Raw genomic sequence first — 21,397 nt, 5'->3', positions numbered from 1 at the left:
ATGGTTAAAGTCTGGATAGGATGGGTTTGTTTTTCTTAGAGTGGAGAAGATTGAAGGGAACTTGACTGAGGAACAATGAATGCAGTGAGAAGCTTTAGCAGAAATGCTTGTAACCAAAGGGCATAGGGTAATTAGAGGTGATTTGAAGAAGAATTCTCTAAATCAAATAAGTGGTTAATCTGGAACATTGCTTGTCTAACAACATTTGAGAAGTCTTTAGATAAATAATTGAAGTACTATGACAGAAAAATAGCCCTGCTGAAAATTTTGATTGATATAGATAAACAATTGATCGCAGATACTTGTGCTGAAGGACTTGCTTGCATACTGCATGATTCTAGGTAATCGTTTTATGTGCCTACTATCTTATTTGTGCTTTAAAAACAGGACAGTTAAAGGTCTAATTAGATGAGCTAGGTGCTGAATGGTTGATGCCTTCTGGGCTGCATTTTAGCCACTTTTGAAGTTAAACTAAGCATTTCAGTAATTAATCCATTTTCTTCCTAGTATTGTGTAGTGCTTGTTTGAAGTTTTGTGGGGAGAATTTGGTAATATTCCTCCTAATGAACCTACTTGTTTGGTTGGTCATAGAAGTACAAGTGAATCATAGCAGGATTTGCTGTGTAGTAGAGTTTGCTCTATCTTCAACATTCATTCATTCATACGTCGAAGTCCTCGAGATGGCAGAGGTCGGCAGCATCGAGTCCACGCTGCTGAAGATCCAGCTGCTCTGGGTGGGTCACGTCTCCAGAATGGAGGACCATCGCCTTCCCAAGATCGTGTTATATGGCGAGCTCTCCACTGGCCACCATGACAGAGGTGCACCAAAGAAAAGGTACAAGGACTGCCTAAAGAAATCTCTTGGTGCCTGCCACATTGACCACCGCCAGTGGGCTGATATCGCCTCAAACCGTGCATCTTGGCGCCTCACAGTTCGGCGGGCAGCAACCTCCTTTGAAGAAGACCGCAGAGCCCACCTCACTGACAAAAGGCAAAGGAGGAAAAACCCAACACCCAACCCCAACCAACCAATTTTCCCCTGCAACCGCTGCAACCGTGTCTGCCTGTCCCGCATCGGACTTGTCAGCCACAAACGAGCCTGCAGCTGACGTGGACATTACCCCTCCATAAATTTTCATCCGCGAAGCCAAGCCAAAGAAGAAGAGAGTTTGCTCTTCAGTACTCTGGATGCTGACTGCTGATTCACAACTTGGCTTGTATTTGTATGGGTGTGGGGTTAGCTACCATATCGACAGCTAGAACATCTTACAATTGATGGCTCTGCAAAGGTCACACTGAGTGAGCTGCATGAGTTGGAGTTCCTCAGATGAAGTGTGGTCAGGAACAATCTTATTACACATTGATTTTACTGAACTTTGCCCTTGCATCTACTTGTGTACAACGAGGAGATGTGCAGACAAAAGCCACTTTTTTGCAGTGTCTTTGTACCAAAGTTAAATAATGCCATGTCCAAGAATAAATGTTCTCCACTGTGTGCTGTACCTGAGCACTTTTCTGAGGACATAAAGCACAGATTTTCAACAGCTTCTGTAGCTGGAGTTGAAGAGTGAACATGCCCACTGATTTTAGGTCATGGTCCTTTATCAGACTGCATCTTTGGCTAAAGCAATTTTTGTTTCAACAAAAGGGAGCATGGTTTCATTGCAATCAATGATCTTTATTGGCTTCCTTTGAGATATCAATCAAATGTATCCATGAAAGATTTTTGAAATGCCCTAACTTGAAGGATGTCTCTCAAACTATAATTTCCAATGCCAAGTAATTGCTGGTAAGAATGATCATAAAATATATTTAAGATAGTTTTTTGAATTGATGTCAGCAATTAGAATAATGGGTAATTGCTTTACCACTTTGTTGACCAGGGTATGGCAATGTTATACAAAGCAGAAAAATAGGCAGATAAATTTGATGCACATTGCATTTTGTCTTTGTGTAAAAAGATATTTTCAACTTGGCACCATCTTTGAATCTAACATACAATTCACAACTTGTCCAAATTATTTTGGTGGATTTTCCTCTATTTTAAAAACAATAAATGATCTCACTGTAGTATTGAGAATATCGGTGTAGTTCATGAAAATATTTGCCATGGAATATTTTATGCTTTCATTAAATATTTTTATAATCTAGATTTGGAGCATGAAACAGGATACATGTGTCCACGATTTACAAGCGCACAACAAGGAAATCTACACTATCAAATGGAGTCCAACAGGACCTGGTACTAACAATCCAAATGCCAACCTTATGTTAGCAAGGTATGGAAAAAAAAATCCTATAATTATAGAAATCCAAAGTTAAAAAACAATGGACCTCAAAGGCTGCGTGGAGAAAATATAACTTTTATCAATACAATATGTTTCGGGTTATCCAAAATGCTTGGGACCAGAAGTGCATTGGTTAACTGTATTTTTCGGATATCCAAGAAATGGCTTTAAGCAGCTCAGTAGCGTCACTAGAATACTTGTATTGGCTGTCACTGATCCCTGTCACCTCCCCACTGCTGTGCCAATCCTGCCCAGGAACCTGAGGTCCCTGCTCCAATCCCAGACACCTCTGCACCCATGTGACCACTCCTGCTGCCGCCATCATTCCCACCTGCGATCCAATGCTTCCGCCGCCACCTCCCCCCCCCCCGTCCAACGCCATCAAAAAAACAGTTCCCTCATCCTGTGCAGTTACCCCAATGCACCCCGATTAGATTTGTTCTGATGCCGACTCTGGGGACAGCAGAAAACCAAGTACAGTGGAGGGTAAAGAAGAAATTAAAAGAGAGAGAGGGGAGGGAGTTTCCTGAAAAGAGGACAATCTCCCCATAAGTTGAGCATGTTGGGTGATTGTTTTTTTTTCCCCCCAAACTTGTGGCGTAATGTTGCTGTTGAAGCTTTTTTCAGATAACTGACAATTTCGGTTACGTGGTTTTCAGATAAATCGGAAACAGACGATTTAGAATCTTTAATGTTGAAAATTCTTGTAAAGTTGGTGCATTGACAAACGAAGATTGAGACAAACATGCAGGGAATAATTGGGACAGATGAATAAAACCTTGTTCAAAGAGTGATAATTTGAGGAGCATTTGAAGGAGGAAAGATAGTCGAGAAACATTGGACGGGGTCCTATAGCATCAGACACTGGTAGTAGAATGCTGGAATGACAATGAAGGCAGAAATGGAGAAGTTCTGATCCTGGGCTAGAGTTAATAGAGGTGGAGGGTTTTAATAGAAGTGAAGATTTTAAAATCCGACGTTTGCTTTTAAAATATTTTCTTTATCTGAATAGGACAACTTTATAATGAAATTATTCTCATGAAAATGATAAAAATCAAAGGTCCAGTTGATGTGGTCTGTGTGAGCTTAAAATTACATTATCTGTCCACAGTGCATCATTTGATTCTACTGTACGATTATGGGACGTGGACCGAGGCATCTGTATCCACACTTTGACCAAACACCAGGAACCTGTATACAGTGTAGCTTTCAGCCCAGATGGAAGATACCTGGCTAGTGGCTCCTTTGACAAGTGTGTTCACATCTGGAATACACAGGTATGCACTGTTATTTGCTGAAGACCAGTGAAATTCCATCTTTAATAAGATCGTATCCTTTTGTTTACAGAATAGAAACAACAAAGTAGGTTTTATAACAAAGAAAATCAATAACCTCTGATTAAACTATGACTGCACTGTTTACCTTGGAGTTAGTTGTTTCCATCAATGATGTTTTCATCTTCCTCTTCCGTTCCACTGCAGTGTAATTTTTCTGTGTACACAGGGCACTATTTGGAAAAATTGCATTTTTGATGCTGTCTCACCTTTGATAATTGGAGATATTTGTGTTTATTTACAGACAGGCTCGCTTGTCCATAGCTACAGGGGAACAGGAGGAATCTTTGAAGTGTGTTGGAATGCAGCTGGTGATAAAGTGGGTGCTAGTGCATCGGATGGTTCAGTAAGTACCACAAGTGACTTGAAACTGTTAGCAGAATCCATGTAGAACTAAATTTTAAAATAAACTTTTAAAAGTGGCCCAAAAGAGGGACATTTTATAAAAGTAAAATGTGTAATTTTAAAATCAGTTTAATAATTAATCAGCTTTCAAAATCTCTTTAATTCTTGTGTCAACTTCTTCGAAATGCACATTTCTATGTTGATTCTATGATACAAACTGGTAATATAAACCTGACATGCAGTAATGAGCCCTCCAGGCTATGTAAAAATGTTACTTTTGTGTCTGCAGTTTTAATATGGCTTTCCAAATTGATTATTATCCACCAAGAAGGACGGGCTTTAACTCTGAGTTTTCTCTGTTTAATACTAGAGAAGGTTTCTGTGCAATACAGAGTTTCCTCCTATTGAGTTCATTGTTTTCATTGTGAGCATTTAAATTTATTAGGGAATCTTAAACTAAATCCTGGTATGGAACGATTATCAAGGAACTATGTAAGAACTGATTGGTACAGGAAGTTGAATTTGCCAATATCAAATGGTAGAAAATCTTGCAGGTGCCTAATCGAAAGCTATATATTTGATGAAGTTAAATGGTAACCCTTTGAAAAACCCTTCTCATGATTTGTAGGATCAATGTGATGAAGCATTGACACCTCAATATCCTCATTCCCTATCACTTTGTTCTGCATCAGATTCCTAACTCACAGCTGAGCTTTCAAATTGCACATCATTGATCGTTCAATTATTGTTACATTTGTTGATTTGTCCCTCACAAAATATTTGACACCAGACCTATGTTAGATAAATGTTTTTTTTTCAGAGAACTGGTCATTTTTAAAAAACAGCCCAGTAACAATAGCAAATCACTTATATCAATGTTTAAACAACAACAAACAACATGGAAGGCTGTTAAAGCATTAGAAAAATGTTTAATTCTCAGTAACAAAAAATGCTGTCCACCGCCAATCACCAACATCTCCCCACCGAGTCCCTGCTGCTGCCAGGAGCCCAAGGTCCCTGCTGCTGCCAGGAGGCCGCTCTCCTTGATGATGCAGGGACAAGGGATTCTGGGAGAGTTGGAGAGAAAAGTCAATAGGGGTAGAAAAAGAGAGGGAAAGGAGTTACCTGAAATGAGGATATTCGTCATTATAATTTCATGTCGAGTGAATTTTTTTTTCAACCTCTGAGGTCAGTTCGGCTCTGAAAAATTTTCAGATAAATGAGGATTTTGGAGAATCTGATTCTTGGATAATTGGAGTTGCACTGTATATTTGCTTTGGTTTCTGGCAAGTAAAATCTACCCACAGATTAATTACTGCCTGCCTTACAATGTGGTGTCACTCTCCAGCTATGCAACTTGACCAGCTCAAAACTGAAGGATGCCTCCAGTATCATAACCTTTCAAGGGTTTTATTTACATGTTTCCTTTTGAATTTATCTTGCCCATGGGGGTTTGGCTCAAAATCCTTACAACTCAAATCCACTTAACAGCTGTTCTCTTGACTTTTATCCATCTTGTGCTTGTTGACAATGTAAAAAGTTCCTTCTGATTGGGTGCTTTAAAAAAAATGTTAGACAAGAATAATCATTTGTGAACTTCATCTTGCACAAAATTCTTCTGCTGACACACCATTCTTGTGTTAGAGCTTCAGAGAAATGATGACACAAAAATGGGCTTGTAATGCTGGAGATAATTTAAGGATTTGTATTTAAACAATTTATTATGGTGTCTGTGCAATATAAATTTTGGAACAAATATTGCATTAACTCAATTGATACTACAGTGGGAAGCAAAGCTCACTCAGTAATCAATCATCTCACCCAGAGTGTTGCATTGATTTCACTGGCATTTTAATCAGCACAGTTGCTCCAGGTTGTGAGGCATTTTAATTACATGCATAGCAAATTGTTGAAATTTGTAATCACTTACTTACTAAAGCTTCAATTCGCCATGGGAAATTAGAAATATCTAACCTTCGGTATCAAAGAGTTGGGAACTGAACAAGATATTAATGATCTATGTAAATCACCTAAGGACGTGATGCATATATAATATCACTACTCAATCTTTTACTGATTACTTTGAAAACTTGAATTTGCATGAAGAAAATAAAAGATTGATTTCCAAACTACTCCACAAAATTGGGAACTGGCCATTTTACTGGGACAATTTTGTTGCTTTGGCTCCTCACTGACTCGAATGAATGTATTGGCATTATCCATTAAAGAAGTGGCTGGTGAAAATGTTAGCATAACTTCATATGAATTTCCTTTGACTAGGTGTTTGTTGATGTGGTGAATCAAGGATGCTTTTAGACACGCAGCATGGTAACAGGCCCTTCTGGCCCATGAGCCCGTGCCACTCAAATACACCAATGAACCTATAAACTCTGTATGCTTCTTCATTGCTTTTGAATGATCTTGTTCCATTTTGCTCATTTTATCACTATTATTTGTAACCTTTTTGCTTAACCCCAATTCTCATTTTCCATTATGTTTTGCTGTTGGGGGTAAATTAGTATTTTGGTTTTGAACATACTTTTGCATTCTTGGGATTGATCAATTGGTTTTATTTTTTCTGTGCTCCCTCATTCGGTGCTATCCAAGGATTTTTTATTTCACATTTCTTTTCTGCTTCACTGTATCATTGTACCTAGTCAACTTTACTAGCTCATAGATAAATCGTTACCGATTTTTAGATTCTTAAGCCCCATTTGCTCCTTCCCACTAAAGCTTCTTTGATAAATACTTGCCCCTTCCTCCATTGCCCTTGAATTGACTCAGACTTGATTGATGCATGAAGATGACTTGAGGTTGATGGCATGGCATCTAAAAATGAATTTCCACCCATCATGGTTTTAACTTTGGATACTTTCATAATATCTACTTTATTAATTTTTGATCCACAAGTGATAATTGACTGGCTTAATAGCAATTTAACTAGAAAAATCTTGTTCCTTGGCTAGTGAAGAAAAGTACTTTGTGTTGTTTTTAACCACTTGCTCACTTGTCTGCCATGTTTCAAATTTGCTGGCATACATTCCATTAGACATTTGTTCTTCCACACCTGTCTCTTCCTGTTTATTGTGCATTCTTTTGCCCTACTGTAGCATTACTTTGTAGGATGGCATACTATTGAATACCTGAGTGATAGTCTTAGGAAGATAGTTTAAACAGGCCAGAGAAATGAAGAAAAATGGGTGTTGTGTTTTTATAACTGGTTTAATAGTGGAGTTCCATACTTCCTACAATCTTGAGCTTTCCTTCTTATTGTCAATCACATGGCCAATTTTAGTATCATCTGCAGCTTTTTCACCATATCTTCTTATGTAAATTATTAAAGAATACAACAAAAAACAGGGAACAAGTACTGAACTGTATGGAACTCCACTATTAAACCAGTTACAAAAACACAACACCCATTTTTCTTCAGTTCTTTTTCTTTCTTTGGCTTGTCTTCGCGGACGAAGATTTATGGAGGGGGTAAAAGTCCACGTCAGCTGCAGGCTCGTTTGTGGCTGACAAGTCCGATGCGGGACAGGCAGACACGGTTGCAGCGGCTGCAGGGGAAAATTGGTTGGTTGGGGTTGGGTGTTGGGTTTTTCCTCCTTTGCCTTTTGTCAGTGAGGTGGGCTCTGCGGTCGATGAGGGCAGACCGATGTTCAGGTCGGTGGCTGTCAGCCTTGTCTAGCATGGTTCTGATGTTCCAGCATGCTAGCTTGAGTTTGTGAGCATCTTTTGAGGGGGAGGACGTGGAGGGGGAGGACGTGGAGGGGGAGGACATGGACCTGTCCTCGGGCCTGCGCAAAGGAGCTTTTAGGTGGAGTGCAGTGTGCGCAGTACTGGCCCCACCCTTTACACCCATGGTTCGTGTGCCGTGGCCGAGCAAGCTGGGACGTGGCAGCGAGGTCCTTGGGTCGTAGGTTTTATATCGGAGTGGCCTTCTCCTATGCAGTTCTAGGGCTTGTTTAAACTATCTTCCTAAGAACTATCACTCAGGTATTCAATAGTATGCCATCCTACAGAGTTAAACTAATTATTTGATTTATCCCTACCTCCCTTTTTAAATAATTGTGCATCTTAGAAGCTCATCAACTTGGTAATGCTCCTGTAGCCAGGTAGTCAGGGAGGTTTGAAAAATAAAGGTCAGTGTATTTAATTTACTTCCTTTCTTCTAACAGCCTAGGATTTATTTCATCTGGACCTGGTAGTTTATCTACTTTCAATGAAACTAAACCTCTTACTTTCTTGATCTTATTCAATATTTCACACTTTTCCCTAATTATAAATATCAACACCAACTCCCTCCATTTGTCATGAAAACTGCAAAGTTCTCATCAAAATCCAAACATATCCTCTGCTCCCATATACTGGTCACTTTTAATGTACCTGAGAGGTTTAACTCTTTTCTGAGTTATGCATTTGCTCTTTTAAAAACTTCCTTTGTACCTTCTATGATTGTATTGCTAGAAATATTTTAAATCTTTAATTTTGCCATCACATTTTCTATACTTTTCTAGGGTTTCTACAGTATTAACTCCTTATGTAATGGGTAAGGGTTGGGAGTGGCGTTTACTATGCTGGACACTTTGACTCAACTTGTTAAAATCCCTTTTCTGACATGATCATCTCAAATAGCCATTTCCAGTCGATGTTCACTAAATTACTTTGAAATCGAATAACATTGACACCCCCTCAATTCCATATTTTCCTTGTCCCTTTCTATATCTGCAAAATCTAACCAAATGATCACTACCACTTGACCTACCTACCTAACTTCATTCAGAAATCTTAATACAAAATCACTCCCCATCTTGCCAGGCCTGCTACAGGTACACAATCCTTTATCCGGACATCTAAAATCCGGAAAGCTCCAAAATCCGGCAAGTGGGGAGAGAGACGGCAGCGCGAGTCAGGCAGATGAGGAGGAAGAGAGACGGCAGCGTGAGTCGGGCAGACGAGAGACCGGCAGTGCAAGTCGGGCAGGCGAGGGACTGGCAGCGCGAGTATGGTGGGAGAGGCGGGGGGAGACTGGCAGCGCGAGTCAGGTGGGCAAGGGCGGGGGAGATGGCAACATGACTGGAAGGGAGTGGGGATAGATAAGGCAGCACATTTCGGGTGGGTTTAAATCTGGCTTTCTGAAATCTGGAAAAATACGAAATTTGGGACACACTGTCCCCCAAGGATCTGTACAAAATAGCTTAAAAAAAATTTTCCTCTGTGCTATTTAGGAATTCAGAACCCTCAGACTTCACACTGATGATTGAAATCTCCTGCTTTCATGCACGTTGTTTAAGTGCATGAGAAATTTGTATATTCTCTCATCTCCATTAAACTGTTGATGATCTATTTAATGTTATAATCCATTCATTCCTGATTATTTTTTGTCAAACCCTTATACCCTGAATTGATGATGCTTATGTATTTAATCCCCCAGTAGAGCTTTGTTTATCCCAATGGTTCTCAACCTTTTTCTTTCCACTGACATACTACTTTAAGTAATCCCTATGCCACCAGTGCTCTGTGATTAGTAAAGGATTGCTTAGGGTGGTAAGCGAGTGGGAAGAAAAGGATTGAGAATCACTGCTCTAGACCCAATTGTTAACAAAATATTTTGCTTGAGAAAAATTGACATTGGCCTATTTCCTTTGGAGTTATGAAACTGTGCACATAAGGAGTCAATTAGGTACGATTAAAACAGTGGTTTTCAAACTTTTTATTCCGCCCACATACCACCCTAAGCAATCCCTTACTAATCACAGAGCACTTATGGCATAGGGAATACTTAAAGTGATATGAGAGTGTAAAGAAAAAAGTTGAGAGCCACTGGTTTAGCCAATGCAGCAAGACCACCTCTACTCCTCCCCATTACTTTTTAAAATCTCACCATATCAATTGAAAATCCTGTAATCAGGAATGTTGTTACTTAAACTCTGTTTTAAGGTATGCTTGAGTAATTGCTAAAAGTGTTTTATTTCAGATTCATATTTTGTAGTTCTGTTTGTATTTAAGTACAAGTTTTAAATGCAACTGGACTCTAGCTTAATTTATGACTTCTGGTTTCCAAACATAGTTGGTATTTTTAAAAATAGTTTTTCATTCTACATCTAAGCTCAATATCCCATCCCTCTGGTTATTTTAAATCTGTCTCAGCAGCCTTTGCATCATCTGTAAAATATTCTTTGTGGCCTCATTGAGTTGCAATCTACCTAGCCTATATGCCTTGTGTTCTATTGAACTGGTTCCAGTGCCCTAATGTGCACTTAGATGGACAAAGGCTGATGAGGGATAGTCAGCACAGTTTTTTTTAAAGTGGGAGATCCATGTCCCAGAAAGAGGAATTATTTTTGAAGATGTGATGAAAAAGGTTGATCAGGGCAGAGCTGTGGACATTTGATATAAAGATTTCAGCAAGGCATTTGATAAGATACTGGAAGGTTAGATTGAATGGGATCCAATGAGAGATGACAGAATAGATAGAAAATTGACTTAACTCAAGAAAGCAGAGAGTCATGGTGGAAGGTTGTTTTTCAGACTGGAGGGCTGTGACCAGTGGGTGCACAGGGTTTGGTTCTGGGCTCATAGTTGTTTGTCAGCTAAATCAGTGACTTAGATGAAAACCTAAGTGACATGATTGGCAAGTTTGCAGATTACATTAAAGTATCCGATATTATAAATAGTGAAGAGGGTTGCTAGAAATTGCAGCAGACCTTGATTGGTTGGGCAGTTGGGTAGAGGACACTTTGATGGAATTTAATACCGAGAAATGCGAGTTGTTGCATTTTGGGAATTCTGTCATGGATAGTACCTAGATAATGAATAGTAGGGATCTGGTGAGTATTGTAAAGCAGAGGGATCTGGGAATACCTTTGTGAAGTCACAGGTATATAGGGTCATCAAAAAGGCTTTTGGCACATTGGTCTTCATCAGTCAGAGTATTGAGTATAGAAGTCATGTTACAGCTCTATAAGACTTTGGTTAGGCTCCATTTGGAGTATTATGTTGTGAAACTGAAGAGGATACAGAGACTACTTATGAGGATGTTGCCAGGACTTGGAGACCTCAGCTATACGGAGAGGACGGGTAGGCAAAGGCTTTATTCCTAAACTTATGGTTGTCAGAACATTGGAAATACCCTGGAGTTGTTTATATAGCATTTGTTCTGAATTCCATGGTCTGTGATGCCTTTCTGTTTGATAATCCTTTTCAGAAAGAAATTGTCATTGTTGAATGCTTTTTTTTAAACATAGCTCCAACAAGATAGTAATCAGCCAGTAACTTCCCTACCCTTTGTGTTGACACCCTTTTTAAAAAAAAAACCTTTTTTTCTTTCTTGCAACTCAGGACAAATCCCCTCTCTGGTCTTTTGTTGTTTGGCACTGGCTCTGTCAGCTGTTCTTTTTTTTAAATGACATGAACAGCACTCAACTTTCCCACTTACCAGATTTTAGAATTTGGGTTCCTGGTGAAATAGACTCCACTCTGTGCAAAAATATGCTTTAATTAAAAATAGTATTTTTTAAATGGTGCAACGTTGAAATCTGGAGTCTTAGTGGAGATGAGGATGCAATTAGGTCAACCAAAATTTTCGTATAAATGACAGAACATTGTTGAATGGTGCCACTGCTATTAGCCTTGCAGATTCAGGGCCCAAGGCGTAATCTTAACTTTGGGTGCTGACGATGTGTAGTTTAAACGTTTTTCTCTTTGACCACGTGTTTTTCATTCACATGATTTGATGGTGTTAATTGGCTGCTGTAAATTATTGTTTACTCTAGGTATGTGTCAAGAGAATCAATGTAATTAATGGATATGTGAAACATTAAATTAGAGAGAAACTAATAAGAGGGTGTTTGGGACAGATGAGATCACAATAGCACAGGCCAAATGGTCTCTGTGTTACGATAAGTAAGCAAGCAGACTCAAGGGCCCTAGTAAGTCAATGCTCCCAATGCATATAATCATCAAATGAATGATCAATGAGACTTGGGGCCCATGTAAAAATGAACAATTGATTAAAGATTAATAATTAAGGGGACATCTGTTGGAGAAGAATCTATTTATTGGTTGTAGTGTGTAGGGTACTGATCACATCCTAAAATGTATTTAATTAAATTTTTTAAATTTTAAATAATAAATTTAAACATACAGCCCACAAGTCCATACCACCCACTTTACACCCCATTAACCTACACCCCCAGTGCATTTCAAATGGTGGGAGGAAACTGGAGCCTTTGAGGAAAACCCATGGAGACACAGGGAGAGTGTAAAAGCTTCTCACAGACAGCACAGGATTCAAACCCTGGTTCCGATCACTGGCGCTGTAAAGGCCTTGCGCTAACTGCTTCACCAACCATGTCGCCCAAAAATTTGAATAAGCTCACAAAGAGAGAGATTAGGAAACATTTTTACAAAGGGAGTAAACACTTATAACTTTTCTACAATCAATAATTTATCCAAAAGCAGCTTAAAATCTGAGGGTGATAGATTTTTGTTAGTCAAACGCAAGGAGTGATATGGGGCAAAGACAGTGGAGTTGGGACAGCTGCTTCCATGGGATTTTTCTATTTATCTTGTGTTATCCAACTGTTCATACAGTATCATAAATTTGACAGAACTTTTTCAAACTGAACAGAAAATTAAATCCAGCCTTTTCAATTCTGTGGCAATCTCCATTCTCTTTCCATTAACTCCATCCCTCTCCCTGGCCTGTCTCTGCTGTTCAATTTGAAATCAACTTTAAAAAACTTGCTTTCACCATTACCAGCCTCTTCCATCTTGTCCTGTGCTCCTTTCAACCTGCAATTAAGCTTCCCTTTCTTTAAAGTTAACCATGACCACATCCTGCAACTTCAAAAATTCACCACATTCAAACTAGTGTTGACTTTTATTCTATCCAACATCAAGCTTTTAATGCACTGTTCACAACTGTCTCAGCTCACCTATATGACACACTGCTGCCTAGTATCTCAATTTAATAGCTTACTCTTGTGTTTAAATCCTTTCAAGGCTTTAACTTCACAATAATTTAAAGCAATACTTTAAGATTAAGATTCTAGTTTGGGGCAGCTTTGCATTTTGTGTCTATTTCCAATTGAATTAACACTGCAGAGTGTTGCTACATTTCAGACTGTGTCATTTGGCAGTGTAGAGACTGGCAGCAAATCTACATGGAACAGGTTAGAACACTGGTCTCTGTTGTATTCCTATATACAGTATTAATATTCAGAGATTATTTGCATTTTTGAATAACTATTTAATGTTTTGAGTTTCTATAAATACATTGGACACAATTGGCTCATAGAGAGGATGTAATGATATAATAAATACTGCCAAGTGATTTCACATTTAAAATTTTTTCCCAAAGGTTTGTGTGTTAGATCTGCGGAAATAGCGCTGCTAGCTGGAAGCCATGGACCGACAATGAATGTGTACATAGCCAAAATGACTGTCCCTGTCCCATGCACTGCTACAGTCTCACTTGAACCATGGCCAGTCCACTGCAGCCAGAACGAGTCAGAATGCGAATCCCAGGACAACTGAGCCCTCATGTGAAGTGTACCCTGACTGCTTGATGCTGGAAGTTTCACCCACAAAGTTGATCTTTCTTAAAGACTTGAAACAGACATGACATGAGACCATGTGTGTACCAAAATGGGAAGATGATATCAAATGACAAAAATGTCTTTTTTTTTGGTCCAGAGTCTATGTTGAAAGAGTTATCTTTTTAGCAGTTCAGCAGATCTGTGTGCAGACATATCAGCTTCTTCAAATTAGCAGCAAATACTTGTTCCCTTGTTTTAAACATTGTTTTTTTTTTCACTTTAGTTTACAGTTGCATGATGTAAGAGTGACTGTATCTTGTTTATTTTTTCCTACTGACATTTAACACACAATTAGAAAAAACTTTTTTATGAATACTATAAGCAGAATGACAGTGTGTTTAGTATGTTTTTTGGTACATTTTTGTGCTCACAAACTAACGTGGGGAAATGTAAAACCGCTCCTAAATTCAGTCTAAAATTAGATTCATTGTACATCAGTCATAGATAAACAAGCAGTGGTTTACAGGTGATGTGGCTAAATGTAGTCGTTTTTCAATGGGGACGTTTTTCTGCCGATTTATGAGAATTAAACGAATGGGCACAAAGAAAGAATCGATGCAGGGATGCATCCCGTTGCTTTAAGACCATAGTTTGCATATGGTTGGATTGTGCACTATTGATAGAGCAGCTTATAGAATTTTGGAAGATAACTTTTCTGGATAGAGAATTATTGCTGTCACTCTACTTATTCTTTGGTAGAACTACAGGCACAAATTTCACAAGATTCCAGTATTAAGACTGAATATCTCGTAAGCAATGTTTTTAAAAAAAATTATCCAGTGCAATGAGGAGAAAAAAAAACTGTCGTAGGGCAGAAATCAGGCAGGCATAATTTTTATGTTAATGCTAAGGTAAGGGTTAACTTTGCTTTATTTTTTTTCCTTGGTGCTCATGTATTACACATGGGTTTATCACGGATCAGCCCTCTAAAGTACTTGTACTTGCTGAGTTGTTCAGTAAAGTACAGGTAATATAGTTGCAATAGCTTCTTTTTAGAATAAAAGTATATTATACTATAAAGCATATCTGAGCTTTTAAACCTCAGGGGACCCTTCTTCAGATGATGAAGTGGTTAAATAAATATTTCTGCTACAAGATGCTCAATTACTTTTTCACATGAAGAAAAGACGTTTGAGGTTTCAAATTCTTGGATTTAATGCATTGTAAAATGTTAGTTTAACAAAGGTATTCTTCTATTTCCCTACCCATGCAACAGCAGAACAATGAATAATGATTACTGTTGCAAAAGGCTTTATTACCCACTCTTCAAACTTGGTCTGTTTTCCCGCTCATTAAAAGTGCAAGGTTAGTTACTTTAGTTTTGAAAGAAGAAACATGACTAAGAAGAATTTCTACAGAAATGTTGGATTTTGTTTGTCTTTGAAGATGTCTGTTGATACATCTGATCATAGGTAACATGGAATAATCCAATGGCAGCTGTCCATGCAGAAGTTTTATAGTATCTGCAATTCTAAAAATGGCCAATAAGTTTGGAATCGCATGGGCATTTATTACAGTTGATTAATCAAACATAGATAAATAATTAAGCAGTTTTACACGTAGCAGAAGCCCATTTTGCTTTATTATTTAATGGCCTTTTTTAGGTTGTTTCACATTAAGGTGATGAATGAGACTAGTTTTATCCTTCTCTCAAGCTGTTTTCCTTTGTAGGCTTATTGTGAAGTCCAAGTTAACTCATTTTTGTGCTCCAGCACCCCTAAATTTCCTTTAACTAAGCATGATGTGTGAAGCATTTATTATTGAAAGAATGTGTATTTGAATGAATGAACCCCGACTTATTTTAATTAAGCAGTTAAATGCTTAATTAAGTGTTTTAAAGAGCGTTCATCAATGACGCAACAGTTGTTGAGGTAAACAGGCCAGAAGCATTTTTTAATGGGATAACAATATATAAATGGCTTTCTGATTACAATTTAATGACTCAACTGAAGGTGGGATTGTAAGGATACTTCTGTTTTATTTGAACCTAACTGCATATTTTTAGATTGGAAAATTACAAAAGCTTGGCTCAGTCAGACATAGGCAGTTTTGGCCATCAAAAAGTAGGACAGCAATCATCTGAAGATGGGGATTTATCTGAACTGGTATTTAAATTAGTTGGCTGCTGAATGGATGGCAGCACCTTTATTTTCAACATACACATTTGTTATTACAATTTGTTGTGTACAGACTTCAATGATTTAAGGTTCTTATTCATATCTGAGACTTTGAGGAAACTCAAAGTGCAAAAGTAATGACAATTTACCATACAGTGCTGTTTAAACTACCTAAAACTAGTAATTATTACACATAAGATACGTACTATTGGAAATTACCGTACATTTACGATGAATTAAAAATTGCACCCCATTGTCAAAACAATATATGCTGTTAAACTGTTGCTCATTTGTACCTTCAAGTGTTGTTTTAGGGTGGACTGCAAATGAGACTAGACAGTTGAAGCGAGTGAGGTGTTCAGGTTGGTGAAGACAGCATTTGATGCATTCAGTGCTTAAGAGTGATTAATTTAGGTCACGATTTCAGGGGATAACGCTGCAACTCTAGCACTGGATTTACATGTCTGCATCATTTCTACAGTTCTCACAAATTCAGAATTTAAAAATTGTGAACCTGTAAACCAGGCCATGAAAGTTTTTTTCTACTCTTTGGACTCTTTATTGTTCTGTTTTTATTTGTACCTGTTTTAAAACAAAATACTGATTTTTTGATGTACCATACTGTCCTGGACCATGTAAATATCACCTGATGATGTATTTAGGTTCCACATTACATTAATGATTTTTCCTTTCCCTCCCCGCCCCCTTCCCTCTCCAGCCCTTTCTTTCCACACCTCAACTATGACCGCATCATAAGGCACATCTTCTGTTTCAGCTTCCATTTGCATCGTATTGATCTGACAACCATAATTTGCATCAGATCCAAATTAGGTCCAGAATAAAATATATTTTGATATTACATTATTGGTGTTGTTTTGGACTTTGTATATCTAGCTTCATATTAGCTTAATTACAGTCAAGTCTTGTATGTTAAAAAAATTAATAACAGTAATTGTTAATAGTATTCCTAGCCCATTAAGGAATATTATAAAAAAAAAGTCAATTTTGATTTACAGCTCTAAATGTGCTAACTTATTAGTATCAAGATCTTTGATATGTTGACCAGCCTGCTGAGAACCTTTATGCTATCAACCAAATACTTAAATCAATGGAAAAACATGTTGTGTAAGCATGGTGTAAAGTAAATCTTTATACCCACATAAGCAATTTTGAAAAAATTCTATATGACTTGAGGCAACCCACACTGTTTGAAGTGAAAATTAAGAAAATCTATTTTGGAGAAAAAAAAATTAAAAAACGTGGTTCATTTGATTCTTGATGTTTTTTTTCTTCTGGCCTCTGCACTAAGCAACTGAAAAATCCAGTGTAAAGTGCTCTAATAATCAGCCGAAGCAACGATTTAAAGTGTATTCCCACGGGTAGTATCTGATCAGAGATTTACAAGGGCAGAATGGCTGTTCCAGTTATGTGTTAATTTTTCAGGTAAGAAATTATCAACATTTGCAAACAGCTGTTAGTATTGTAGTAAGTGCTTAAATTGTATTTTCCATGTTTGAGATCCATTTAATATGTCTTCCAATGTTGTGGGGACCATGTACTCCTGAAATCTTGCCATCCCATGATTGGGCCAGACATTTCATTCAGGTGATTGATGGATTTTCTGATGTTCGCATATGTGATTATGTTATCCGGTTCGCACTGAGGATCCATAGCCTGCTTTACAACTCTGGCAACATGAGGCACATGTGACAAGGTATCAAAACAATATCTGATCACAAGATAACCTTGTGTGTCAAAGACAACAATGCCTCCCTTCTGGACAGATTGAACATCGACAATCCAGGATGAACCCACACAAGGCAACAGGACCAAACTTCCTACCCTGGTTGGGTACTAAAAGATTGTGCAGACCAACTGACAGAGGTCCTTACAGAAATCTTCAACATGTCATTGCAGCAGTCCATCATCCCCATGGGTTTCAAAGCAGCTACCATTATTCTGACACCAAAGAGGATGGCAGTAACAGGCCTGAAGGACTATCATACAGTGGAACTGATCTCCACCATTATGAAATGCTTTGAGCGTCTTTGAACATATCAAAGCCCACCTCCCAGAGACCCTGGACCCATTTCAGTTTGCTTACAGCTGAAAGCGTTCCACTGATGATTCTATAGCCTTCTCCCTCCACTCCGACCTGACTCATCTGAAGAATGGCACCTCAAATGCCAGGGTGCTGTTCATTGGCTTCACCACCTTCCAGTATATATTAATGGCTCAGTAGTACAGAGAATAGAGAGCACCAAGTTCCTTAGAGTCCACTTAACTACATCCCCTCACTTGTCAGAAGGTGCAACAGTGACCAGACTTCCTTAGAAGGCTGAGGTGGGCGAGGATACTGGCCAGCATTATGTAAACTTTCTACAGGAACTCTATTGAGAGCATCCTGGCCAAATGCATCACAGTATGGTATTGGTTGTTGTTGAGCATCGGATCAGCGGTCAGTTCACAGGATGATAAAAGCAGCAGAGGTGTCACTGGAGTCTCCCTCACTCCCATCAATACGATTTACCAGGATCATTGTTCAAAGAGGACACGCAAAATTAGGGAGGACCCCTACCACCCTGAACGCAGCATCTTCCAGCTACTGGCAGGAAAAGATAGACGTATCAGAGCCAGACCCACCAAGCTGAGGAATGGCTTCTTCCCATGAGAAGTGAGACTGAATAACAGTTAAAACAACTGACTGACTATTTATTAATATTTATTTTAATGTATGTACTGTGTATATGTATATTTGTGCATGTATTTCACTGTGGTCGGAGAGTGCTGTTTCTTCAGGTTAAACCGGACGACAAATAAACTTGAACTATCCATGTCTCTTTATCGTTGGAGATTGGAGCACAAATGTGGAATTGAAGAGGATTTATAATCTGTATACAAAAGGATTTTCCAGAAGGTAAGCATAGTGTAAAAATGAGTTCTAACATTGTTGCTACAAAGAAAATGCTGCACCTCCCCTTGCAACATGGGAAATCACGATACAGGTGGCCTGTAATGCGGGGGGGGGGGGGGGGGGGGGGTCGGGGGTCCTCTTGCATTGATCATAATTGATTTTTCTCCCCACATTTTAGCTACTATAAAATTTTAACATTTTTCAGTAATCAAAGCTTTTGTATCATTACTCAGCACAGCACGCTTGTGACTATTTAAAAATAAGTTCTTATTTGTAGTACAGGTTGTTTTGATCCAAGTAATTAAGTTTAATTGATATTTTAGAAGAAGTATTTTTTTTATTTGTCCTCCTCCCCCAGGCTTTCCTGCTACATATATGCATGTAGTCTCCACATTTGTTAAAGATGTTTGAGTCTACTAGCTCTTGGATACTTCATTACCAATGGAGATGGTAATTGGATTATTTTACTGCAAGATTAAAAATCATAAAAAATTACATTTTGCTTTTTTGATGATCACATGCATTTTATTTCTTGTCATTGCGGACGACAAACATGTTTTCTTTTTGCACCCCAGTCATCTCATATCTTGGTGTTCTTTTCATTTACAATGTCACGACGAGTATAAACTCCAAAAAAGCCCATGATTTTAAAATTAGTTCATCGCTGCTTCTCTTCCCACCCACCACTCCCCTATAAATCTCTCATTCACTCACACTTCCATTTATTGCATTGTTTTTAGTTTATTAGTCAGCTATTTTTCCATGAATTTTGTCTAAAATTACTTCTGAATATCCAGTTACATTTGATCAATCAGTTTTTCAAGAATAAAATTAAACAGAAATGATAATACCAGTGCTTCTCCAATGATGAAGAAATGATTGGCCTTCAATGTTCACTCGTTGTCTCTCCTTTCAGATGTTTTTTCACCCAGTGTATAATGTCATTGAGGCCACTGATGACATTCTTCTTCAGCAGTGGGATGATAATAGCAGATTTTAGGCAAGGTGAGATGATGGATTTAGACAGGGACAGGTTGAAGATCTTTGTAAAGACCTTGGACATTTTCAGCCGTTAACACCATCATCCCGAGCAGACTGGTTACAAACTTGCTAAATTAGGATTTTCCAAATCTATTTGTCTCTGGATTAATGACTTACTAATGAACTGCCCCCAGACTGTTACAATTGGCACTCCTCTCTTTTATTCAGTACTGGCTCCCTACTTATTCTACCAACACCATCATCAAGTTAGCAGTCGACACAACTGTGGTTGGACCTGTTTCAAGAGGAGACGAGGCAGCCTACAGGGATGTAGATAAAAGATTGATCGTGTGAACTTCAGAGAACAAGCTCCTCAAAAACAAAAGAACATAATGGACTTCAGGAGGAACAGTATAGTTTCAGATCCTTTATACATCAATGGGGCCTGTGTGGAAAGGGTCACTGCTTTCAGGTTTCTGGGTACACAATTTGCTGACTATCTCTCTTGGACTATCAATTCCACTGCAGTAATTAAAAATATACAATGACGACTCCATGCCCAGAGGATTCTTAAGAAGGACAAACTGCTGGTGTCCTTTTATTTCTGCTCCATTGAGAGTGTGCTGGCCTACTGCATTTCGACGTGGTTTGCCAGCTGCTCGGCAACAGACAAGAGGGACTTTCATAGGGTCATCAGTACGGCCCAGAAGATTATCGGCTGCACACTGTCCTCCTTAGAGGATGTATACAGATCTCACTGCCTCAGTAGAGCAGGCAAAAATCTTGAAAGACTCTCACCACCCTGGTCATCATCTGTTAGACCTGCTGCCCTCTGATAGATGTTTTAGGTCCATTAAATCATGGACAAACAGTCTTAAAAACAGATTTGCCCCTGATCCAAACATGGAATAGTTTGTATTTTTATTTTATTTGCTTGATGTATGTGCACTCAATTTCATTGTACTTGAGCAATGACAATAAAGGTGGGGAAAAAAAGTTGCCCCTTGGCAACTTAAATATTTCTCCTCTCACTTTAAATCTATGCCTTCCAATTTTAGACTCCTCTATCCTGGGAAAAAGGCTATAACTTTATCTATGGGCCTCAGTTTTATAAACCTCTGTGAAGTCTCTCCTCAGCTTCCTTCACTTCATGGAGTAAAGCCCAACCTCTCCTTGCAACTCAAGCCTTCCAGTCCTGGCAACAACCTAGGAAATCTTTTCTGCACCTTCCATATAAATGATATCCTTCCTGCAGCTGGACAATCAGAGCAGTGCACAATCATCTCCAACTTTGTTCAATATTCAAAGGTAGGTGGAGAAATGTACTTTAAGGTGCAAGCAAAATTATATCAGCAGGTTAAGTATATAAACAATTGGGTAGCAGATAGAGTAGTACATAATTTATTTGTATTCTAATTAGAAAGAATGAGAAATAGGCAGATTGTTTACAGTAGTAAATAGGTTAATAATGATAATTGATAATGGTTTAAATTTATTGTACTATCAAAGGAACAGGTTAAAAATTCCAGTTTATTGAACATATTTTATGTCTCATTTAGTGAGCTTAATACATGTTGGAAAATTGTCAGTGATTTGAGTGGCTTATGCTTTGTAAAATTTTGAAATAATATGATGAATTGCCACCCACACTCCTCTGGAATATCAGTCCTTAACTCTGTCCCTTGATGTATTATCTACTGTTTCTTGAATTACCTTGAATTCTGATGGATTGGCTTTGATTTGGATCGCACCATTTTTCCCCAGTAAACCTGTCCTCATTTACTGCAGATAAGGGTGGTGCTGTTGTGGCCCG

General features: G+C 38.4%; 1 protein-coding gene across 5 annotated transcripts in view; it reads left to right on the top strand.

Annotated features, from left to right (window-relative positions):
- tbl1xr1a (TBL1X/Y related 1a) overlaps positions 1 to 16,548 on the top strand; it is a 145,456-nt gene extending 128,908 nt beyond the window's left edge. For 4 of the 5 annotated variants that reach the window (XM_069896953.1, XM_069896951.1, XM_069896950.1 and 1 more), the window contains 4 exons: positions 2,152 to 2,279; positions 3,400 to 3,565; positions 3,867 to 3,968; positions 13,335 to 16,548. In XM_069896953.1, the coding sequence (XP_069753054.1) occupies positions 2,152 to 2,279; positions 3,400 to 3,565; positions 3,867 to 3,968; positions 13,335 to 13,361 (423 nt within the window). In that variant the 3' untranslated portion in view covers positions 13,362 to 16,548. Of the gene's footprint in view, positions 1 to 2,151; positions 2,280 to 3,399; positions 3,566 to 3,866; positions 3,969 to 13,334 lie in introns of those variants that run through there. The other variant, XM_069896954.1, reaches the window with a different exon arrangement.
- Positions 16,549 to 21,397: the final 4,849 nt, after the last annotated feature.

Source organism: Narcine bancroftii, chromosome 9 (genome assembly GCF_036971445.1).
Source record: "Narcine bancroftii isolate sNarBan1 chromosome 9, sNarBan1.hap1, whole genome shotgun sequence".
Classification (NCBI taxonomy): domain Eukaryota; kingdom Metazoa; phylum Chordata; class Chondrichthyes; order Torpediniformes; family Narcinidae; genus Narcine; species Narcine bancroftii.
The sequence above is the reverse complement of the archived record's forward strand: the minus strand, read 5'-3'. Positions and strand labels throughout refer to the sequence as shown.